General features: G+C 42.4%; 1 protein-coding gene across 1 annotated transcript; it reads right to left on the bottom strand.

The window, feature by feature from the left end:
* Positions 1-208: 208 nt before the first annotated feature.
* Positions 209-7,356, bottom strand: LOC129866614 (protein fem-1 homolog B-like). The gene is made up of 2 exons (XM_055939370.1): positions 6,185-7,356; positions 209-5,974 (listed from the first exon to the last, which is right to left on the bottom strand). The coding sequence occupies exons 1-2, from the start codon at positions 6,430-6,432 to the stop codon at positions 4,339-4,341; spliced, it is 1,884 nt and encodes a 627-aa protein (XP_055795345.1). The 5' UTR covers positions 6,433-7,356; the 3' UTR covers positions 209-4,338.
* Between the last annotated feature and the right edge of the window lie 12,379 nt (positions 7,357-19,735).

Raw genomic sequence — 19,735 nt, 5'->3', positions numbered from 1 at the left:
AGCAAGGAGTCATCATGCCTGTTAGTCCTGAGGCATGGTCCTAGGGCTCAGGTCCTCCGAGAGAGAGAAAGAATTAGAGAGAGCATACTTAAATTCACACAGGACACCGGATAAGACAGCAGAAGTACTCCAGATATAACAGACTGACCCTAGCCCCCCGACACATAAACTACTGCAGCATAAATACTGGAGGCTGAGACAGGAGGGGTCAGGAGACACTCACTTTTATTAAAGTCATTTTATTAATGTAAACTGTCTACATTTTAAAAGGACATTTATTTTGATTGAAATAGTGCCTGATGTGATTTCTTTCATACAAGTATGGACTAATGACCAAGGGAGTCTCTTCAAATCATTTACTAGGTTTATAGACCTAACCCACAGCAGGCAGAAAGCCATTGCCAAAAGGTGCTTGAGACTTGACTTGGACTTGGCACTAAAACTCTTGACCTCTACCTCAAAGATTTGTGAACATCTCTGTACCACTCTTCATATTTACAAACATGGTGGTGGCTGCATCATGTTATGGGTATGCTTGTGTAACAGTATAACTTTACGGCGTCCCCTCGCCCCGACCCGGGCGCGAACCAGGGACCCTCTGCACACATCAACAACTGTCGCCCACGAAGCATTGTTACCCATCGCTCCACAAAAGCCTTGCAGAGCAAGGGGAACCACTACTTCTAGGTTTCAGAGCAAGTGACGTAACCGACTGAAAGGCTGCTAGCGCGCACCACCGCTAACTAGCTAGCCATTTCACATCCGTTACACTTGTCACCGGCAAGGGAGTTTTTTTAGGAGAAAAAGAAACGGAATAGAGCAAAGCACAGGCAAAATCCTAGAGGAAAACCTGATTCAGTCTGCTTTCCCAGACACTGGGAGACAATTCCCCCTTTCAGCAGGACAATGACCTAAAACACAAGGCCAAATATACACTGGAGTTGCTAACCAAGATGACGTTGAATGTTCCTGAGTGACCTACTTACAGTTTTGACTTAAATCAGCTTGAATATCTATGGCTGTTGTGTAACACAGACTTACCCAGAAAGAATCACATCTGTAATCGCCGCCAAAGGTTATTTTAACATGTATTCACTAGGGTGTGAATACTTATGTAAATTTGTCATTTCTGTATTTTATTTTCAATACATCTGCTACAAATTCTAAAAACATGTTCACTGTCATTATGGTGTATTGTGTGTGTAGAAGGGTGAGAAAAAAACTACATTAAATCAATTTTGAAATCAGGCTGTAACAACAAAATGTGGAATACGGGTTTTGAATACATCTATAAAGTTGATTACCTGCACTCTACACTTTCACTGCTGTTATGAAATGGTTTAACACTGATATAATTGAAAGATAGTGAAATGCTCTCAGGCATTTCCTAAACTGTTTTGCCTTGCAGAAAGAATTTTTTTTGTTGAAAAGGTCTAGTGGTTACCAGTATGTTGCTGCCTGGAGACACCTGGTTAAGTGTTTTGGTTTCCAGGGGCTCAAGTTCTCTGTCACTGCGACGGATTTTCGTCATATGGATTCTTTAAAAAATATATATAAATATATATATTGAAAAGGACTGGAATTGGTCAAACTTTCAGTTTAATACATGCACAAAAGATCATTTAACAGTACTCTTTTCCTAACAACATAATGGTCATAACTTTTTTACATGAAAGGGGAGGTTAACTTGGCCCCGCAGACAATCAATCTGAGATTGAGTGATTTTCTTTGCTTTAACCCCTGGGTTTCACTCTTTCCCTCTCTCTGCCTTCCCAGCTGGGCTTCTTCAACAGGCAGGAGGATGAGGAGGAGCAAGTAGCTATCGGGAAGACGCCAGAAGAGCGGTAACCATGGTAACAGTGTGGACCTGCTTCAGCCCCATCTCTCAGGGACCCCCAGCACACCCCAGACATGAGAATGTGGGTGCCAGCTCGGTGCCCTTATCCCACTTCGCCATTGGCCAAAAAGCACACCAGTCTTGCTGTGCTGAGCCCTTCCACTGAAACAACCATTTCTACTGACTCGAGAGAGTCATGATTTGTTTTTCTGAGTGACTCATTCGTTAGAACTGCTGGCCGCAATTAATTCTACAGCAGGATCAATACACGCTCTTCCAGTGACCTGCTCCCACCAACAACTGTCTGTCATATGTGCACAGGCTAAATAGATCATGGTGCAGACAGTATAGATAAGGAAAAGACATCTTAAGAACTGATCATTGATTGCATGTTGCAAGAATTAATTAAATTAATTGATAATTGAATGTTACGACAGACAGTTTTATCCCATAGGAAAGCGCACAATTGGCTTAGTGCTGTCCGGGTTAGGGGAGGGTTTGGCCAGAGGGGCTTTACTTGGCTCATCGCACTCTAGCAACTCCATGTGGTAGGCCAGGTGCCTGCAGGCTGACTTCATTTGTCAGTTGGATTGTGTTTCCTCCAACACATTGGTGCGGCTGGCTTACGGGTTAAGCTGGCAGGTGTTAAGAAGCGCGGTTAGGCGGGTCATGTTTCAGAGGACGCATGACTCGACCTTCACCTCTCCCGAGCCCATTGGGGAGTTGCAGCGATGAGACAAGATCGTAATTTGATATCACGAAATTGGGAAGGGAGGTAAAAAATGAATTTAAAAATAAAATACTCAAATAGGACACCTTGACTATGATATCCATCAGAAAAGATCTACCAGTTATCACACATTCCATCAGATCACATGAAATTGAAAAATCCTAACGATTGAGCAATATCTGTATAGCAACAGGGTGAATTGGTCAGATTCCATATGCAATGATAGGTGTGTTTGTGTGGAATTATCAGTTAAGATTTAAGCCCACTGCTCTGACTCAATCCAGAAGCCATCTGTATGCGTGACATGTGGGTCATTGCATGCGACATTGGGCCAATTTTGACACTGCCCTCTTGGATGTCAGAAAATGTTACATTTACACATTACATTCTTGGACCAATGTCAAAACATTTGGTATTGGTATTTCTGACAAACGTAAACTGATGAAGAAACACTGAGTTAAAACTGTCTTTAGGCTAATTTGCATCTCAGTCCACTACTCACTTCAAACACAAAATACATACAATCTCCACTCAAGCCCCCCAAAATAAAAACCTACGGCCACACAGTTAAGTCAAATCTGGTCAAATCAATATAGCATTTTCAGTTGTACAACACCACGCTATGATCTACTTGGATGAAAATCTTGAATCAAATCACCTTTCATTCTCAGCTTTAAATCTCTGATCATCCGTTTCGAACACACAAAATGACAGATAGTAGAATCGTTAGTTGTTAAGGACAAACGACAGGTTGCAAGCATGAGTGGAAAAGCCTAGGCTATAGGCCTACACTCAACACCGCCACAAACACTCCACAGTCCCTCTCTCATTCGCTTAGCATGCGTACCCACACACAAACAAAAGACGGAGAATGGAAGACATGCTCAAACATCAATACCAGCAGAATCCATTTAAAAACGGCCATTATGTGGCAATGCTCAACCAAAGCCGTGGAGTCTCCACACACAGAAGCCAAGCAAGTCAGGATGGCCAACAACCCACGTGTTGGTGACTTGGTTACAAGGGTGACTTGGTTACAAGGGATATCTAGGCCTAATTATTCCAAAATATAAAATAAGGCACATCTTTACCAGTCAGTGTTCATGTAAAAGAAAGCTCATTATACATATATTTTTAAGTACAAAACAAAAATCACACACCTCTTAAACCTTTTTTTATATTGGTTATGAAAAAACAAACTCTTAAGTACAAAGTTCTAAATTCAACTACTACCTTCTCATCTCCTCTTCACAACACCACTTCAACAGGCAACCTGCAAAATGAATCAATAGAGTAATGCTACTTTTCATGGTTGCGAACCTAGCTGGGAGTCTGGGACAATTGGGTCCATGCACTAGAAGCAGCCAAAAGGTCCTGCTGTTGTCACCATTGTGTGGATGATTGGCTTTGCCAGGTAGTCTCTTTGGAACACTCTGGGAAAGTGAAAGCTCAAAGCAGGCTAACAATTTCCTCATTCTGCTATTGACACCCACTGTGTCACAATGACAGCCACAGACCGTAACACTTCAGTGGGAGAGATGTGGAAGAATGAGAATATGGGTGATGCTGCTGGTACTTGTGATTCATACTTAAAACAGAAAAAAGGAACCATTGTTTTAAAACACAAAATGCATCCGACTGTTCCTAATCATCATCAGCAGCAAGCACCATTTTGATTTGATAGAAAATTCAAACAATAAAAAATATATATAAAAAAATGACTAGAACACAAGTTGTCTAATGGTTTAAAAAGCCTCCTTGGCCAGGTGGATCAGTGGAACGCCACAAACTCCTCCAGGGTCTTAGGGATCTGGTTGCGGAAGGTGATTTGGTGCTGGCGCACGGCACGTGCCGCCAGGCACTTGAGGCTCATCTTCATCTGGGTCTTGAGCAGGATCTCCGACACACCTGTGGTGCTCTTGTCCAGTGGCGTCTTCTTCTGCTTGTTGGTCATGTCAGTGTGGGCGCCCGCCTCCACCAGGCTGATGATGATGGCGTGCAGTGTCAGGAAGTCGCTGATAGGCCGGTTGTACTGGACGATGATGTGCAGAGGACTGTTGCCCTCGTGGTCCACCGCGTTCACTTGCGCACCGCAGTCCAGCAGCAGCTTGGTGACCTGAGCGTTGGGGAAGCTGCACACGTCGTTGGTGTGGAAGTCGTCCACAGGCGTGCTGGAGCTGATGGCCAGGTGCAACAGGGACAAGCCCTCCCGTGAACGCGGGTCCAGCTGGATCAGGTTGTATATCTGCTCGTTTACATGGGCACGTGCTTCCTCGCCGCACACAGTCTTGGTGCTGATGCACACCAGGTAGAGGAAGGTGAACATATTGGACTCGCAGTTGTCCATGGCCGTGTGCAGCTCGGCCTCAGGCGCCGCCTCCATCCTTGCGATGTTCCTCTGGATCTCCAGCACGCTGCAGTGTAACACCTGCTCCACTGGCTCCGCCCCCACCGGCTCCTTCAGGTGCACCATCTGGGAGAAGACCTGGGCGAAGCGCAGCAGGTCCTTGTGCGTGTTGCGGTTGCCCTTCTGACGCAGGTGCAGCGCGTGCAGCCACAGCTTGATGCACCGGTCGAACTCCATATTGTCGGCGTACACAGCTCCCCGGTAGATGATGGGGTGCGACACGTCGATGTTATCCGAGCCCAGGATACGCTCACGCACCATCAGGCCCTCCATGTGCAGCGCGTTGCGGTCTGCCCGGATTGCCTCCAGCTCCTGCAGGGTGCGGCACTCCCACCGGCCGCTGTAGGCCTCGATGGGCGGAAGCAGCTCCTTGGCGATGAGCGTGACGGGATTGCGGTGGCGCTCCAACATGGCCAGGTACAGGTAGTGGTAGGTCTTGAGGATGTCATAGTTCTCCCGGTCATTGGCGAACGAGGCACCCAGCAGCTCAAGGGCCTCGATGCGGCTGTGCGGGCCACAGTCGGCATGAGACAACAGCAGCTCCACCACCTCCGCCTTGCAGCTCTCCGCCGCCACCTTGATCGGTGTCATGCCGTGGCTGTTCACCACCATGGCAGCCTGGCAGCGCACCAGCTCCTTAACGATGTCCAGGTGGCCCGCCTCAGCAGCAAAGTGCAGGGCGGTGGCCCCACAGTGGGCCTTGGAGTTGGGGTCAGCTCCATGCTCCAGCAGGAAGCCCACTACATCCGTATGGCCCTTGTAGGCAGCAATCATCAGGCAGGTGTTGTCGTACTTGTTGGCGATGCCGATTTTGGCCTGGTGGTCCACCAGGTATTTCACAATGTCCAGACACCCGTCAAAGCAGGCTGCCCTCAGGGGGGTGGAGTTGGTGACAGTGGTGTGGTTGACTTTGGCCTGGTGGCACACCAACTGGCGGACTACCTCAAAGTGTCCTGCGCCAGCTGCACACCACAGAGCAGTGGCCCCATCAATGACATACCTGAAGGAGAGAGGAGATAGGTAGAATTAATCAATCATCAAATGCACATGGAAGTGTATTAAAGACCTTAATTTCCCACAATTATAACAACGTAAATAAAGTGCAAATACACACAATTCACACAACACGCAATTGAATTTAAAGAGCTGGTGTGCTGCCAGGCTGCCATGGTGGTGAACAGCCAGAATGATTAAATTCATGAATACTAACCCATCAAATCTGACTGTGCCAGTTTGTTCAGTATCCACCCTGTAGTGATCCAGCAGCAGCCTCACAACTTTGTCATGTCCGTTTCGAGCTGCGATGATGAGAGGAGTTGACCTTTGGCCGGCGAGGTGGGTCACGTAACTCAGTAGATATCGTGTCTCTGGCTTGGAGTGGTTGAGCAACAAGGCGGCCAGCGTCAGGACTCGGCCCTCAGCGGCCGCTTTGTAGACGTACCCGGCAAGCGACTCCATCCAAGCCTAGCAGGTCGCCGGCACCTCCGCAAGTGTCGCCCACTAGATGCACTCCAACGCAGCCCGCCTCCCATTAAAATACCGAAACAAGCTCCAGTGCTCACATGAAAAGCTCAATTGAGCGTGGTTGATAACTCGTTTATTAACTAAAACCCATTCTTTCACAGCACCTAGCTAACAAGTCGCTTGAAAACTAGTTCGTATTATTTGTCTGTACTAACGTTTGGGTTCGATTTGCAACTTTGTTCTATATTTGGTGGCACCGAGCTAACGCATTAACTGAGGTTCGCTAACGTTATCTAGCAAGTAAACGTTCAAAACCGTGTAAGTAGCTAGCTATGTATCATACCAAAGATTTGATAATACTTGGATGAGAGAGCAGTAACGTCTTGCTGTTTCATCTCGCTTTTCTTGAATTCCTCCTCTTTAAACACTTTGAAGCAGGCGAGGTCAATGCAGAATTTGCTCGGATATATCGCACCAATGTGAATGTTTTGAGATCAGAGCAAGGCTACCTTTAACCTTTACCATCCAAGTTACTTGCCGGAAGTGATTTTTCAACTCCTAAATGCCTCCGACTAGAAAACGATAGCTACAATGTGAATGAGTCCGGGATGGACAGAATACTTTAACCAGAGATGTTAAAGAAATAAAGAGATATCAACGTATAAGGCACCATCCAGCAGACTGTCGACTAATCGCGTTGAAGTTGTCAGGCTGAGTCGACAAACCTGCCTATTTTCCTCTAAAGTACATAATGTCACGATTACAAAGCTATACGATATTACAGATAAATTAACTATATCACGTCTCAAAATATTTGTAATGTGCTTCTTATTCATGAAATACATGCTAATGTTAGGTTTTTGAGCTAGCAACCAATTGACTCCCATTCACTCCTTAAAAGGAGCGCTCTCCTTGTACCAGAATCACCCAAAATGCACAAAGCGGCCCCTTACCGACGCATGGGTACGTACACAATGGGCGGTAATACCAGTCCAATGGAGTTTTCCATCTCCTCAAAAGTATCTCTGCTTCTTCACCGGGCTTGTTTGAGTGGTAAGGCTGAAGCAACCGACTGCAGATGAAAGTGGAGGAGTAAAATCGGAGGATGTGCATCTGCGACAGCCGGAAGTCGGACATTGTTGTGATGTGGTTTTCCAACAGCAAGGATCATTACTATGGCGGACCAAACCTGCTGTAATTAGAATTAAATGAATGAATAAATGAACACATAAAAAGATAAATTAACAAATAAAATCACACAATTAAATAAATGAGCAAGGAAATACAAAAATACTGACAAAAATGTATTAATTGTATTTATTTATCTGAATGTATTTAATTATTGATCTATGTATTATATAATTATTCAAAGTGTAATTTTTTAATTCACAAGCATTTTGCTGCACCCGCAATAACATCTCCTAAATATGTGTGTGTGACCAATAAAATTTGATTTGGATTTTATATACAGTACCAGTCAAACGCATCTACCCATTCAAGGGTTTTTCTTTATTTTTACTATTTTCTAAGTAATACAAAATACTTTTTTGATCTACTTTCTGCTAACTAGCTATCTAATGACTAGTCACTATCTAAAGTCTACTCATCAAAAAGAGTGGAGGACCAATTCATTAAAATGCCTTTATTTGTATGGCATGTTCAAAGGAAACAAAGTTTTAAACTCTGACGCGTTTTGGCTGCATGGCCTTCGTCAGGGAGTACAAAGATACGATAATACAATGTCCGCTTTTGAACCGCTTTTTCCAATCAACCCTGATTTGAAGAGAGAGTGGTTACATAATTAATTGGACAACACCTAGTAAGCAAAACTATACACATTAAAAAGTGAAATACTGTAGATCTGTTATCAAAAATGCATCTCAAGGCTAGTATCATCAGAACCCATATAAAGGTAGTTCTAACCTTGAATATGATGCGTCAAAGCGTTAAGAATAGGAGAGCCGTCTATTTTATAGTACACTAGAACACAGCAAACATGGACCACAACAGTCTAAACATAACTGAGGGCAATATAGTAACATGTCCACTAGATGAGAGCAAAGGGACCTCTCACAATCCTACAGGAAAGGAGAGAAATCCATATCTTCATTTAAACTAGGGTACTTAGGGGCCTCTAGTTTGTAAATCAAAAAATGTTCCCTTTGGTTTAGCTGTTTTAGAGACGGTTCCCTTTTCTAATTGAGGCCGGAACATGATCAATACCCATAGCTTGTAGGGAAGCAGGGTTGGCATGGGGTAAGGACTTGTAGTGCTTTGCCATGGGGCAGTCTTCATTGAATACCCGTATGGCGTACTTGTGTTCTGCTAAGCAGAAGGCGTCTCTTTGTCCGTCCACTGTAGAACACCTTGCACTGTGGACATTCCAATCTGTAGAGAACGTGAGTGGTTTTGCAGTTAATTAAATACTTGACTTGATACTCAATTTTAGAAGCTGTGTCAACCAAAATACTTTTTCTGTGCAATATTTCTGCAATGGTTGCATTTAAAAGAGCCCCTGGGTTTGTGGTCTAGCCAGGTCTTTTAAAGGTCACCAGGAAGATAGCTGTGGACTAATTGGTCATTTTGGATAGGACATCTCTTAAAGCTTATGACTGTTGGCTCTGGAAAGACTTTGCATAGTGGCATATCACTGTGGATGATTCCCCAATTCTTTTTAATGATTAGTTTAATGTTCTTTGCTTCAGTGCCTTATTTTGTAACAAAGTACACTCTCTCTGGTGCATTACAAGGCACTCCCCTTCGCAAATAGGTTTTCTCTGTCAAGTCATCCATCCCTAGATGAACTGAGCTGACTACACTGACTGTGCTAGGGGCAGACTCCACTAAACTGGCATTAGTTGATTATTTTAATCTTCTGTGTAGTGCTAGGGCAAAAACCAAAACGTGCACCCCTTGGGGTAAACAAAATAGGTTCTCAGGAAGTTTTTGCTAACATACATAGACTGTTCCCCAGAATAAACAAAACTGTTGCCACAAATTTGGAAGCACAGAATCGTCTAAAATGTCATTGTATGCTATAGCGTTAAGATTTCCCTTCACTGGAACTAAGGGGCCTAGCCCGAACCATGAAAAACAGCCCCAGACCATTAATCCTCCTACACCAAACTTTTCAGTTGGCACTATGCATTTGGGCAGGTAGCATTCTCCAGGCATCCGCCAAACCCCGATTTGTCAGTCAGACTGCCAGATGGTTAAACGTGATTAATCACTCCAGAGAACGCGTTTCCACTGCTCCAGAGTCCAATGGCGGTGAGCTTTACACCACTCCAGCCGACGCTATGCATTGTGCATGCTGATCTTATGCTTGTGTGCGGCTGCTCGGCCATGGAAACCAATTTCATGAAGCTTCCGACTAACAATTATTGTGCTGACATTGCTTCCAGAGACAGTTTGGAACTCAGTAGTGAGTGTTGCAACCGAGGACAGACGATTTTTATGCGCTGCGTGCTTCGGGCACTCGGTGCTCGCAATCTGTGAGCTTGTGTGGCCTACCACTTCGCGGCTGAGCCATTGTTGCTCCTAAAAGTTTCCACTTCACAATAACAGCACTTACAGTTGACCGGGGCAGCTCTAGCAGGGCAACGTTACAACATCTAGTTGAAAGACTTCCCAGAAAGTGGAGGCTGTTATAGCAGCAAAGGGTTGACCAACTCCATGATTTTGGAATGAGATGTTCGAGGTGTCCACATACTTTTGGTCATGTAATGTATGTGCCGAGTTGTGAAAGGCACAAGATGAGTTGGTGACTCACTAGTCCAAACTTGAGTTCCTCTGCCTTGTTGGTGTAGCGGTCCAGAGCGATGAAGTACAAGCCTGACTCCACCTGGTAAATGTGTTCTCTCTACACACACTGACCTGTCTCCTGAGAACAACTGGTGTGAAAGAGAGAGGGAAATAAGATGTCAGGAAATGTCACAGACAGAGTTCAATTGGAGTTGAAATGTTTTAACATCTTAATGTTTCATTCAAGGTAACAGTTTATTTTAAGACTGCTGTGGCTATATCAAAAGAGGAAACTATGGTTAATCATTTAGCCAAATAAGTGATAACAAGACGTGGGGTTGAGCCGAATTAGGTGCAAATTAGGGGATGCCGTCACTTAGCGACTTCTAGCAACTTTTAGGACAGCCAATAGCTACTTTCCTTACTGAGGAGTTGGCAACACTGCAGTACTGAACAGCATGTCAGTTCATGCCCAACCCACCTCGAAGAGAGCTTCTCCTATAGATTCACTTAATTCCTTTACCTACACTACTCATATTTTTTTGCAATAACTATAACATACATTCAGTATAGAACCAAATCATGTCCAACCAATAAAATGTACCACAGGTGGACTCCAAGTTGTAGAAACAGCTCAAGGATGATCAATGGAAGCACCTGAGCTCAATTTCAAGTCTCATAGCAAAGAGTCTGAATACCTATGTAAGTAATATAGTTACATTTTTTATATATATATAAATTTGCAAACATTTCTAAAACCTGTTTTCGCTTTGTCCTTATGGGGTATTGTGTGTAGATTACTGAGATTTTTTTTATTTAATCCATTTTAGAATAAGGCTGTAATGTAACAAAATGTGGAAAAAGTCAAGGAGTCTGAATACTTTCAGAAGGCACTGTATATCATTCATTTAAGTCTAAAAATGTATGTAGCAAGTGTGGATTTTAGCTTTAAGCGCTTTAATTTGTTTGTTTTGTTTTCAAGGCCTGTACTGTTTTTTCTCCAGAAATCCTCCAAAATAATTCCTCTTTCTGTTGGTTTTCTCTTGTTGTCCTTATGTCCTAATCCATATGTACAAGCACGTCGCCACTCGCCAGTGACTTAATAAGATGATTAAGCTAGCTATTGTTGTTATGTAATCTGCCTGCTGAATGTGCCCGCTAGCTAGCTATGGCTACACCGGCTGTGTGCATGTGCATGATCATTTTGTCTCTCCCCACCAGACTTGATCATCACATGCAGGTTAAAGGCCCAATGCAGCCATTTTAATATAAATATCAAATCATTCTGGGTAAGAATTGAGTACCTTACTATAATAGATTTCCATTAACATGGGCTAAAATGGCTTTTCAGCACAAACTATTCTCAAGCAAGAATTTTGCTAGGACTTTCTGGGAGTGGTCTGAGTGGGGAGGGGAAACTGAAATCTAACTGTTATTGGCAGAGAGGTTAGGAACTATTAACCAATTTACCGCATGGTGAAGTCACCATGGAAAGCAGTAACTCCCACCCATGCAAACCTGCTGATTAGAAGGTTCTGTGTAAATTGTTTTTTCAACCAACTATCAGGAAATAACACTGCTGAAATGTTTTCACACATTTACAGCGTTAGTTTCATCAGCTGTTGTACAATATTATATAAAACACAGGAAAACCAGAATTTTACTGCACTGGGCCTTTAAATATAGCGATATGACATACAGTGGGGCAAAAAAGTATTTAGTCAGCCACCAATTGTGCAAGTTCTCCCACTTAAAAAGATGAGAGGGGCCTGTAATTTTCATCATAGGTACACTTCAACTATGACAGACAAAATGAGAAAAAAAAAATCCAGAAAATCACATTTTAATGAATTTATTTGCAAATGATGGTGGAAAATAAGTATTTGGTCAATAACAAAAGTTTCTCAATACTTTGTTATATACCCTTTGTTGGCAATGACAGAGGTCAAACGTTTTCTGTAAGTCTTCACAAGGTTTTCACACACTGTTGCTGGTATTTTGGCCCATTCCTCCATGCAGATCTCCTCTAGATCAGTGATGTTTTGGGGCTGTTGCTGGGCAACACGGACTTTCAACTCCCTCCAAAGATTTATGGGGTTGAGATCTGGAGACTGGCTAGGCCACTTCAGGACCTTGAAATGCTTCTTACGAAGCCACTCCTTCGTAGCCCGGGCGGTGTGTTTGGGATCATTGTCATGCTGAAAGACCCAGCCACGTTTCATCTTCATTGACCTTGCTGATGGAAGGAGGTTTTCACTCAAAATCTCACGATACATGGCCCCATTCATTCTGTCCTTTACACGGATCAGTCGTCCTGGTCCGTTTGCAGAAAAACAGCCCCAAAGCATGATGTTTCCACCCCATGCTTCACAGTAGGTATGGTGTACTTTGGATACAACTCAGCATTCTTTGTCCTCCAAACACGAGTTGAGTTTTTACCAAAAAGTTATATTTTGGTTTCATCTGACCATATGACATTCTTCCAATCTTCCTCTGGATCATCCAAATGCTCTCTAGCAAACTTCAGACGGGCCTGGACATGTACTGGCTTAAGCAGGGGGACACGTCTGGCACTGCAGGATTTGAGTCCCTGGCGGCGTAGTGTGTTACTGATGGTAGGCTTTGTTACTTTGGTCCCAGCTCTCTGCATGTCATTCACTAGGTCCCCCCATGTGGTTCTGGGATTTTTGCTCACCGTTCTTGTGATCATTTTGACCCCACAGGGTGAGATCTTGCGTGGAGCCCTAGATCAAGGGAGATTATCAGTGGTCTTGTATGTCTTCCATTTCCTAATAATTGCTCCCACAGTTGATTTCTTCAAACCAAGCTGCTTACCTATTGCAGATTCAGTCTTCCCAGCCTGGTACAGGTCTACAATTTTGTTTCTGGTGTCCTTTGACAGCTCTTTGGTCTTGGCCATAGTGGAGTTTGGAGTGTGACTGTTTGAGGTTGTGGACAGGTGTCTTTTATACTGATAACAAGTTCAAACAGGTGCCATTAATACAGGTAACGAGTGGAGGACAGAGGAGCCTCTTAAAGAAGAAGTTACAGGTCTGTGAGAACCAGAAATCTTGCTTGTTTGTAGGTGACCAAATACTTATTTTCTACCATAATTTGCAAATAAATTCATAAAATATCCTACAATGTGATTTTCTGGATTTTTTTTCTCATTTTGTCTGTCATAGTTGAAGTGTACCTATGATGAAAATTACAGGCACACCCCCCCCCCCCCCCCACTGAAAAACCAGTGCCGCGAAATTCAAAAAAAATATATTTTTAAAATATTTAACTTTCACACATTAAAGTCCAATACAGCTAATGAAAGACACAGATCTTGTGAATCCAGTCAACATTTCCGATTTTTAAAATGTTTTACAGGGAAGACACAATATGTAAAGATGTACATCTATTACCTAAAAACACATTAGCATAATCCACCATCTTTTATTTGTCCACCAACACCAGTAGCCATCACCAATTCGGCTAAACTAAGATATTTATAGCCCCTAACCAACAAAAAAACTCATTAGATGACAGTCTGATAACATATTTATGGTATGGGATAGGTTTTGTTAGAAAAAAGTGCATATTTCAGGTAGATGGCATAGTTTACAATTGCACCCACCATCACAAATGGACTAGAATAATTACAATGAGCAACGTGTTTACCTAACTACTAATCATCAAACATTTCGTAAAAATACACAGCATACACGAATCGAAAGACACAGATCCTGTGAATACAGACAATATTTCAGATTTTCTAAGTGTCTTACAGCGAAAACACAATAAATCGTTATATTAGCTTAGCACATAGCAATTAGCAGCCCAGCATTGATTCTAGCCAAAGTGAGCGATAAAAGTCAACATCGCCAAAAGATATTAATTTTTTCACTAACCTTCTCAGAATTCTTCCGATGACACTCCTGTAACATCACATTACAACATGCATATACAGTTTGATCGAAAATGTTTATATTTAGCCACACAAATCATGGTTAGACAATGTGAAATGTAACTCAGCTGGTCAGAATTTGTCCTTGCGCCACTTAGACAGTGATCTACTCTTATACATAAATACTCATAAACGTGACTAAAAAATATAGGGTGGACAGGGATTGATAGACAATTTAATTCTTAAGTTGGAAAAGTAGGATGATCGAGCAGCAGTGAGGGCTCTTCGGTACTGCACGGTACTGTCTTTCCAAGCTAGTCGGAATACTGTTTATACTATATACTGTTGTTTACTCACTTTGTATATATACTGTATTCTCTCTCATCCTAATATCATACTATTTATTGTACATTCCATTTTCTTTTCTAAATTATATACTGTCTAGCACTGGGCGGTAAACAGTATGTTGTGATATACCGGTATTGATGTAGGGACCAGTTTGGGTTTTTCTGTACCGGTATTTGAATGTTTGGTTTGTTAAATGTGATACGCCATGTATAATGTCAATTTTTATAGTTTACTTCGCTACTTGAGTCATCTCTCTCCGCTCTTTCTCTCTGTGCCACTTTCCACACAGACCTAAGCACGCCACGTCACTCAAGGGGCGAATTTGATGTTCCTCAACCACGAGAGACTTGCGTTCAGTCTGCATGGTAAATGAAGCACATTTTTTTTATTTGTATTTATCCTTTATTTAACTAGGCAAGTCATGTTGATGACAACAATGCTGTTTTCACTTTGCTTCTTAATATAAATCCACTAGCATTCTATAATAACACTATTAGTTTGTGTTTCTTACAAGTTGCAAGTTGCCCTAAATCTTGTGAGACGCTAATTGTTAGCCGCTAATGCTAATAGCTAGCTAGCTAATACATGTACTGAGTAGGAGCAAACGTAGCTAGCTTTTCTCATATCGTGCAGCCCTACGTGGCAGTGTGGAAATTCTCAATTGAGCAGTGGTGTAAAGTACTTAAGTAAAAAGTACTACTTAAGTCATTTTTTTTTGTATCTGTACTTTACTTTAACAAATTTTACTTCACTACATTCCTCAAGAAAATACTGTACCTTTTACTCCATACATTTTCCCTGAAACCTAAAAGTACTCGTTACATTTTGAATGCTTAGCAGGACAGGAAAATGGTCCAATTCACGCACTTGTCAAGAGAACATCCCTGATCATCTACTGCCTCTGATCTGGAGGACTCACTAAACACAAATGCTTTGTTTGTAAATTATGTCTGAGTGTTGGAGTGTGCCCCTGGCTATCCGTAAATTTAAAAAACAAGAAAATGGTGCCACCTGGTTTGCTTAATAGAAGGAATTTGAAATTATTTATACTTTTACTTTTAATACATAAGTACATTTTATCAATTACATTTACTTTTGATACTTAAGTATATTTAAAAGCAAATACTTTTAGACTTTTACTCAAGTAGTATTTTACTGGTTGACTTTCACTTTTACTTAAGTAATTTTCTATTAGCGTATCTTTCCTTTTACTCATACTGTCTATACACACCATGTATTTATATTTTGGATTCTGACACTGCTCGCTCTATATCTACTTTGGATTGTTAATTTGGACTCATTCTGACATTTCGTGATTTCTTGTTTAGATTTTTACATTCTACTGCACCGTTGGCAACATAAGCATTTCGTTGCACAGCCTATAACACCTGAAAATCTGTGTACGCCACCAATAAACTTTGATTTGATTTAAAAACTAGCCCTGGGACACAAAAAAAAGCCTGTAATCGCAAAATTGCCCATACATTTCAGTGATGGGTCATATTCATGATATGTTTTTGTTTGTTGAGTAGACTAATCATTGTACCACAAAACCCTAGGGTGGCTTATTGCTATTATAAAACGGGTTAACAACGTAATTAGAACAGTAAAAAGTTATGTTTTGTCATACCCCGGCCAATCAGCATTCAAGGCTCGAACCAGGTTTATAATTGTATATAAATCCCCTTTGCACATGTGCATAACTATAGTAAATCCAACAGGAGAGTTTGAGTGATGAAAGTTGGACATCATCTCTGAGCAAGAAACACTTGGACAAACAAATAAACGAATGATAGGCTATTTTCTGGCAATTGTGCTGTTATTATGTGCCAGCTGTTAAGACTACAAACCATTCCGTTATAAAATGGCCCATTTGCGAGATTCACTTGTCATTTCAATAGGCATAGGCTACAGACTAAAATCTGGGTTTATGATTGTAATTTAATTCTAACATGGTTTGCTTAGATAAAGACAGGTAGCCAATAGCCCCTGATAGGCCTACATCTCATTTCAGATAGTCTACAGTAGCCTAGACATGTCACGCTCGTTGATGGAAGAATCAGACCAAGGTGCAGCGATGTAAGCGTACATCATTTATTTTGATGAACACGAAAAAACAATAAACTACAACCGAACGTGAAGCTACATGCAGTGCAGAAAGCAACTAAACACAAACAAGATCCCACAAACTAAAGGTGGAAAAAAGGCTGCCTAAGTATGATCCCCAATCAGAGACAACGATCGACAGCTGCCTCTGATTGGGAACCATACCCGGCCAACAAAGAAATAGAAAAACTAGAATGCCCACCCAAATCAGACCCTCACCTAACCAAATAGAGAAATAAAAAGGCTCTCTAAGGTCAGGGCGTGACAAGACAAGATGTAGGCACGATTTAGCAGCTTGCTTAGTTCAAACTAACAGACTAATTTATTCAACATGAAAAGCGAGGTGATTTCGAGGTAAGAAGTGCTTGTTTCCCAAAAGCCAGCTGAAATAACCTACTGAGAATGGGGACATAATTTCAATTACTGAATTCAATATTAATAATATGTCAAATCAACTGAACTTGCTTGTCAACAACAGCCAGTGTTTATTTTATCTGTAGCCTAATATGACTACTGTTACCATCAATCTAATACGTTCTAACAACTGCTCGGTAATTGCGATAGAGCATAGATCATTTCCAATTTAATTCACTAAACAAGTCCATGAATAATTGCATAATAACACAAGGCTATTTATTAAATTGGTTTGCCAGCTCCTGGTAGGCTACACAAGTGGCACAAATTGATTTGCAATGACACCAGTGATATCTTAATTTCAAAAATATTTATTGTATCAAATGGTAGCCTACAAATGGCATACACATTAATATGCTACTTGTATCATTCTCCACATTTAGCCTAATGTGAATTTCTTTGAGGACTTTTCCCCATAAAAAGAACCACACGAGGGAGTTCGATAACTTCCTTTTCAAATTTCTACTTGGGCAGCCCACGAGACCCAAGAACTGAGCATACATAAAGCACTTCGCTTGATGCCGTTTTATTTAAGGGTCATTCTATGATTTTATTTTTACAAATGGTATTGTATATATTTTTTTAAATCAAAAATAATAGTCAGATAATAGTTAACCCCTTAACATTATAAAATCAACATAAATGACAGCTTAACATATTTTTATATTTTTATGAACCTTCCAAGTACACCAAATCCGTAAACACGGGCACCCTCATAGATATCATCCTAACCAACTTGCCCTCCAAATACACCTCTGCTGTTTTCAACCAAGATCTCAGCGATCACTGCCTCATTGCCTGCATCCGTAATGGGTCTGCGGTCAAATGACCACCCCCTCATCACCGTCAAACGCTCCCTAAAACACTTCAGCGAGCAGGCCTTTCTAATCGACCTGGCCCGGGTATCCTGGCAGTAGAGGATGCCTGGTTATTCTTTAAAAGTGCCTTCCTCAACATTTTAAATAAGCATGCCCCATTCAAAAGATGTAGAACCAGGAACAGATATAGCCCTTGGTTCACTCCAGACCTGACTGCCCTTGACCAGCACAAAAACATTCTGTGCCGTACTGCATTAGCATAGAATAGCCCCTGTGATATGCAACTTTTCACGGAAGTTAGGAACCAATATACACAGGCAGTTAGGAAAGCTAAGGCTAGCATTTTCAAACAGAAATTTTCATCCTGTAGCACAAACTCAAAAAAATTGTGGGACACTGAAGTCCATGGAGAATAAGAGCACCTCCTCCCAGCTGCCCACTGCACTGAGGCTAGGAAACATTGTCACCACTGATAAATCCACTATAATTGAGAATTTCAATAAGCATTTTTCTACGGCTGGCCATGCTTTCCACCTGGCTAACCCTACCCCGGTCAACTCCCCTGCTCCCCCCACTGAAACTCGCCCAAGCCTCCCCCATTTCTCCTTCACCCAAATCCAGATAGCTGATGTTCTGAAAGAGCTGCAAAATCTGGACCCCAACAAATCAGCCGGGCAAGACAATCTGGACCCTCTCTTTCTAAAATGATCTGCCAAAATTGTTGCAACCCCTATTACTAGCCTGTTCAACCTCTCTTTCATATCGTCTGAGATTCCCAAAGATTAGAAAGCTGCCGCGATCATCCCCCTCTTCAAAGGGGGAGACACTCTAGACCCAAACTGCTACAGACCTACAGTATATCTATCCTACCCTGCCTTTCTAAGGTCTTCGAAAGCCAAGTCAACAAGCACATTACCGACCATTTCGAATCCCACCGTACCTTCACCGCTATGCAATCTGGTTTCAGAGCTGGTCATGGGTGCACCTCAGCTACGCTCAAGGTCCTAAACGATATCATAACCGCAATCGATAAAAGACATTACTGTGCAGCCGTATTCATCGACCTGGCCAAGGCTTTCGACTCTGTCAATCACCACATTCTTATCGGCAGACTCAACAGTCTTGGTTTCTCAAATGACTGCCTCGCCTGGTTCACCAACTACTGTTCTGTTAGAGTTCAGTGTGTCAAATCGGAGGGCCTGTTGTCTGGACCTCTGGCAGTCTCTATGGGGGTGCCACAGGGTTCAATTCTCGGGCCGACTCTCTTCTCTGTATACATCAATGATGTCGCTCTTGCTGCTGGTGATTCTCTGATCCACCTCTACGCAGACGACACCATTCTGTATACTTCTGGCCCTTCTTTTGTCACTGTGTTAACTAACCTCCAGATGAGCTTCAATGCCATACAACTCTCCTTCTGTGGCCTCTAACTGCTCTTAAATGCAAGTAAAACTAAATGCATACTCTTCAACCGATCTGACAGAATATGTGGACAACTACAAATACCTAGGTGTCTGGCTAGACTGTAAACTCTCCTTCCAGACTCACATTAAACATCTCCAATCCAAAATTAAATCTAGAATCGGCTTCCTATTTCGCAACAAAGCATGCTTCACTCATGCTGCCAAACATACCCTTGTAAAACTGACCATCCTACCGATCCTCGACTTCGGTGATGTCATTTACAAAATAGCCTCCAATACCCTACTCAATAAATTGGATGCAGTCTATCACAGTGCCATCCGTTTTGTCACCAAAGCCCCATATACTACCCACCACTGCGACCTGTACGCTCTCGTTGGCTGGCCCTCGCTTCATACACGTCGCCAAACCCACTGGGTCCAGGTCATCTACAAGACCCTGCTAGGTAAAGTCCGCCCTTATCTCAGCTCGCTGGTCACCATAGCAGCACCCACCTGTAGCACGCGCTCCAGCAGGTATATCTCTCTGGTCACCCCCAAAACCAATTCTT

This window comes from Salvelinus fontinalis, chromosome 12 (genome assembly GCF_029448725.1).
Source record: "Salvelinus fontinalis isolate EN_2023a chromosome 12, ASM2944872v1, whole genome shotgun sequence".
Lineage (NCBI taxonomy): Eukaryota > Metazoa > Chordata > Actinopteri > Salmoniformes > Salmonidae > Salvelinus > Salvelinus fontinalis.
Note: the sequence above shows the minus strand (reverse complement) of the source record. Positions and strands in the feature narration are given on the sequence as shown.